The sequence below is a fragment of the Eriocheir sinensis genome, unplaced genomic scaffold (assembly GCF_024679095.1).
Source record: "Eriocheir sinensis breed Jianghai 21 unplaced genomic scaffold, ASM2467909v1 Scaffold817, whole genome shotgun sequence".
NCBI classification, from domain to species: Eukaryota; Metazoa; Arthropoda; class Malacostraca; order Decapoda; family Varunidae; genus Eriocheir; species Eriocheir sinensis.
Window position 1 is genome coordinate 52501 of NW_026112183.1, and position 5000 is coordinate 57500.

The following is a 5000-nucleotide window of genomic DNA, read 5'->3' on the forward strand; positions in this document are numbered from 1 at the left end:
CTACTACTGCAAGGAGCTCTTTCTCTACCGTAAAGTGATGTCTCTCGATTCCCTCTACTACTGCAAGGAGCTCTTTCTCTACCGTAAAGTGATGTCTCTCGATTCCCTCTACTACTGCAAGGAGCTCTTTCTCTACCGTAAAGTGGTCTCTCGATTCCCTCTACTACTGCAAGGAGCTCTTTCTCTACCGTAAAGTGATGTCTCTCGATTCCCTCTACTACTGCAAGGAGCTCTTTCTCTACCGTAAAGTGATTTCTCCCGATTCCCTCTACTACTGCAAGGAGCTCTTTCTGACCTTACCTGAGTTTTGGTCTGAGGATGAGGAGCATGTCTGACCTTTTCGATCTTATCCTTCTGGCACAATCAAGCACTTACTGACCTCGTGCATGACCTCGCTAAAAGCTGCTGGCGAGTTGGTCATCGTGAAGGGTAAGGCTTTGTCCTGTTTTCAAGCCCCCAGGTGTACTAAAAGCCATCACCTTGCGACTCCACACACTCCGAGAAAGCTGGAAAATCCCTTTCGTCAGATCTATCTTCAAAAAAAACTTATAGAATCCGCCAGAGTAGCAAATATTGGCTCGGCATCGACGCGCGTCACTGCGTTTACTCTTCGATAATCACCGCAAATCCTAATTCCTCCTTCTCTCTTCCTTACGACCCGCCAGAGTAGCAAATATTGGCTCGGCATCGACGCGCGTCACTGCGTTTACTCTTCGATAATGACCGCAAATCCTAATTCCTCCTTCTCTCTTCCTTACGACCCGCCAGAGTAGCAAATATTGGCTCGGCATTTCCGTGCGTCACTGCGTTTACTCTTCGATAATTACCGCAAATCCTAATTCCTCCTTCTCTCTTCCTCACGACCACCAGATTATTGTACTCAGAGCCTCGGCATTTACTGGTTTATGAGCCATAGCTATTGCCAATAAACACCAATAATTGACCATTTTAACGATAACTATATATGAAGGCAGGTATTGCGGTCGAGGGGGCAGGTTTTGCGGATATTTTTGGGTCATGGAAGTGTTTACATTTTTAAAGATAGCTCTAAAGATATTAAAGTTAGCTTAACCGAAAAGTATACACATGTGCACCAATCATCCACGCACATGTACACTGAATCGCAACCTCCCAATGCGCACACAAGCCTGGGAAAACGCACACAAACATAGTTACACACATAAAAACACACAGCCTATACTACTCAACCCTAAAAAAAAAGGTTGTATACTTTTAAAGATATCTCTAAAAATATGAAAGCTAGGTCAATACGATTTTAAGGTCATGTGCGCCAATGATTCACGCACACGCACTCCGAATCCCAATCTCCCAGCGCGCACACAAGCCCCAGAAAAACGCACACGAAAGCTAGGTCGGAAATCAGCAAACAGAGGAGACTGAGTACAACAATATAGCAGACTGAGTACAACAATATAGCAGACTGAGTACAACAATATAGCAGACTGAGTACAACAATATAGCAGACTGAGTACAACAATATAGCAGACTGAGTACGACAATATGGCAACATTGATGGGGCTGCCGTAGGGGGAATTTGACCTCTCTATGATACCCGCGGCCTCCATTCACTGCTTTTCGCTTTTTACGGCGTCTACCAGTCGTAAAGGAATCTGGTAAGGCCTTGGTCTGACAGGCTCCTTGCTTGTCAACTCGATTCCATACTCTGGTACCCGAGCAATCTTAGGTATGTCAGGAAAAACCTCTGCATACCCTCTGGCAACAAGGCTAAGTGTTCCCTCTTCTCTGGGGGTAACTTTTCTCCCAGCGTCACGCCATGCACTGACTCAGTCTAGAAGAGGCAGTGAGAGGAGCCTCGCCATCCTCACCATCCATCTACACAGCTTACGTAACTTTGCCTGTCGATTGTAATAACCCTTCTGTACTTGCCTTGCTTTGAGTAACTCCTCCTTAGCAATGGTACAGGTCTCCCTCAACCTGTCACCTAAATCTAACACGTACGGGTCCGGAACATCGTCATCCCACAGCTCTCAGTAACTGTAGTGGGCCCCTAACAGACCTTCCATACATTACCTCAAACGGGGGGAACCTTTTGGGGCTCTGCGGAGCTTTCCTGTACGCGAACAGCACAGGAGCAAGATACCTGGGCCATTCCTCGGGCTGTTCGGCAGCCATGCGTTGAAGCATTTTCTTAAGTGTGCCGCTGAAACGTTCACACAGTCCATTCCCCTTGGGGTGGTAGGGCGTGGTATGTAACCCTTTACGAGGTAGCAGGCGGAGTACTTCCTCCACCATCCCTGAGGTGAAGTGAGTACCCCAATCACGCAGTATTTGTCTGGGTATACCTACTCGGCAAATTATGGTCATGAGAGCTTCAGGCACAGTTTGCGTCTCAGTATTCTTGAGCGGCACTGCTTCTGCCCAACGCGTGGCAAAATCTACCAGCGTAAGAATATATCTGGAGACATCACTGGCTCAGGGCTCTATTGGCCCTACCAAATCTACCACTACTCTCGCAAAATGAGAGTCAGTGATGGGCAGTGGCTGTGAGGGAGCAGGCTTTACCCTTCCCCTATCTATAGTCTTTTGACACACATCGCACGACCTCACAAATCTAGCTGCCTCCTGGGCCTATCCCTGGACAGTAAAAATGTGCTTGTACGCGAGGGAGTGTCTTGGCTCTTCCCGTGTGTCCCCCTCGAGCAGTGCTGTGGCCTAACTTGAGAACAGCCTCTCTGTATCTCGCAGGCACAAATAACTGCAATTTCCTTTCACCCGAGGGAGAGATAATCTGCCTGCATACCAACCCACGCTGCATGATAAAACTGGCATGGTTGTCGTTGAGCTGACTGACACTGGCCTCTCTGTATCTTGCAGGCACAAATAACTGCAATTTCCTTTCACCCGAGGGAGAGATAGTCTGCCTACAAATCAACCCACGCTGTTGTCGTTGAGCTGAATGACACTGTTTTCCTGCAGACGCTTCCACCTCCTTCCTGACGCCCTCGCTGTTAGTCAGATCTCCAGGATATGTAACCATGAGAGGCATAACAGTACGCTCACACTTAGCAGCTGTTCGGGTCACTCCTGCTGCGCCAATCTGAGACTCACCTGTTTTTTGTAGCCCTTCACTTTCCCCAAAATCCTCTGGCTCCAACACTGCGATAGGCGTTTGAGTCACTTCATTCTTACCCACCCCGTCAGTAGCTCCAGGAATGTTGCCTATCACTAAATCATAGAGTGGCGTTTCGAGTGTAATAGAGTGACAACTTTTATCTTGCCTTCAGGAGCTATCGCGCTATTCAACAGACATATTTTTCTCCGTTCGCCTGTGAATTCATGGCTCCTAGCTAAGCTGCGCCTCAGAGTACAAATGGTGGAACCGCTGTCCCTCATCACCGTGACCTCTCGGAGAAGGAGGAGGAGGAGGAGGAGGAAGGAGAAGAAGAAGAAGACCAATTAGCACAGAGTTAGTGATGCTCAACAGTGCATACTTAATGTGTTTATATGTCGAGAAGGGAAATAGTCTGTTACATGCTGTTACGTTTTCCTCAATAAAACACAAACCAAACGAGCTACAAACACCAAAATCCATACCAAATACGCCAAGACCCTGCCGCACCCTCCCACCAAACGGCAACCACTCAACCCAAACGGAAGCCCGGCAAAACACAAAAGAAATTGAGCCAACTTCTCAAAAATCACATAAAATTTACCCACCCCCCAAAAATGTTGTTGCGTTTTCCTCAATAAAACACAAACCAAACGAGGTACAAACACCAAAATCCATACGAAACAAGCCAAGACCCTGATGCACTCCCCCACCAAACGGCAACCGCTCAAGCCAAACAGAAGCCCGGGAAATCGCAAAAAAAAAAACGAGGCAACTTCTGCTCTCGAAAGCTGAACCCACCCCGAAAAATGTTGTTGCGTTTTCCTCAATAAAACACAAACCAAACGAGGTACAAACACCAAAATCCATACCAAACAAGCCAAGACCCTGCCGCACCCCCCCACCAAACGGCAGCCGCCCAACCCAAACGGAAGACCGGGAAAACGCGAACAATAAAACGTAAACAAAAATCTGACCGTTCCACAAACCACACACACACACACACACACACACACACACACATAAAAAAAATCATTACTACTACTACTACTACTACTACTACTACTACTACTATTACAGGTTCGGCAGGACATCATGGCAGGCCGACTCCCTTGCTCATCAGTGACCTACGCCCTTCTAGGCTCCTATATGGTACAAGCCGAGATTGGGGATTACGACCCAGCTGAACACGGCGACACCAGTGAGTAGATGTGTGTACGTTTGTGTGCATGGCGGGTTTGTGTGTGTGTGTAGAGGATTGGGGTTTGGGTGTGCGCGTAGAGGAGGCGTGTGCGCATGTGTACGTGTTTTGGGATTTTGATTATCTGTTAGAGTTTAGAAGTTACAGGCAAGAATGTTAATCAGTTTTTGGAGTGGATGTGAAAAATGTCTCATCGGGTGGGTGTAACATTTTTGGGTGTAGTGGATGTGTCCTCGGGTGTAGAGTAACAGCCTTTTGTGTGAATATAGAAGAAATATCCCCGCATTGACACATCTTTTCGGAATTTCAATAGGTCTAAAAGCATGGGAGATATAGGCCTGAACATAACAACAATTGAGTGGGCGGATATGAAAATATTTGGTCGGTGGGTGTAACGTTTTTGGGTGTAGCGGGTGTGTCCTCGGGTGTAGAGTAACAGCCTTTAGCATGAATATAGAAGAAATATCCCCGCATTGACACATCTTTTCAGAATTTCAATAGGTCTAAAACCCTAGGAGATATAGGCCTATAGGTAACAACAATTAAGTGGGTGGAGATGAAAAAATTTAGTCGGTGGGTGTAACGTTTTTGGGTGTAGCGGGTGTGTCCTCGAGTGTAGAGTAACAGCCTTTAGCATGAATATAGAAGAATTATCCCTGCATTGACACATCTTTTCGGAATTTCAATAGGTCTAAAACCCTAGGAGAT

At 46.9% G+C, this 5000-nt stretch overlaps 1 protein-coding gene across 4 annotated transcripts in view; it reads left to right on the forward strand.

The window, feature by feature from the left end:
* Positions 1-4133: 4133 nt before the first annotated feature.
* Positions 4134-5000, forward strand: part of LOC126994539 (protein 4.1 homolog) — a 33786-nt gene continuing 32919 nt past the window's right edge. For 3 of the 4 annotated variants that reach the window (XM_050853858.1, XM_050853857.1, XM_050853859.1), the window contains exon 1: positions 4135-4292. In XM_050853858.1, the coding sequence (XP_050709815.1) occupies positions 4187-4292 (106 nt within the window). In that variant the 5' untranslated portion in view covers positions 4135-4186. Of the gene's footprint in view, positions 4293-5000 lie in introns of all 4 variants that reach the window. The other variant, XM_050853860.1, reaches the window with a different exon arrangement.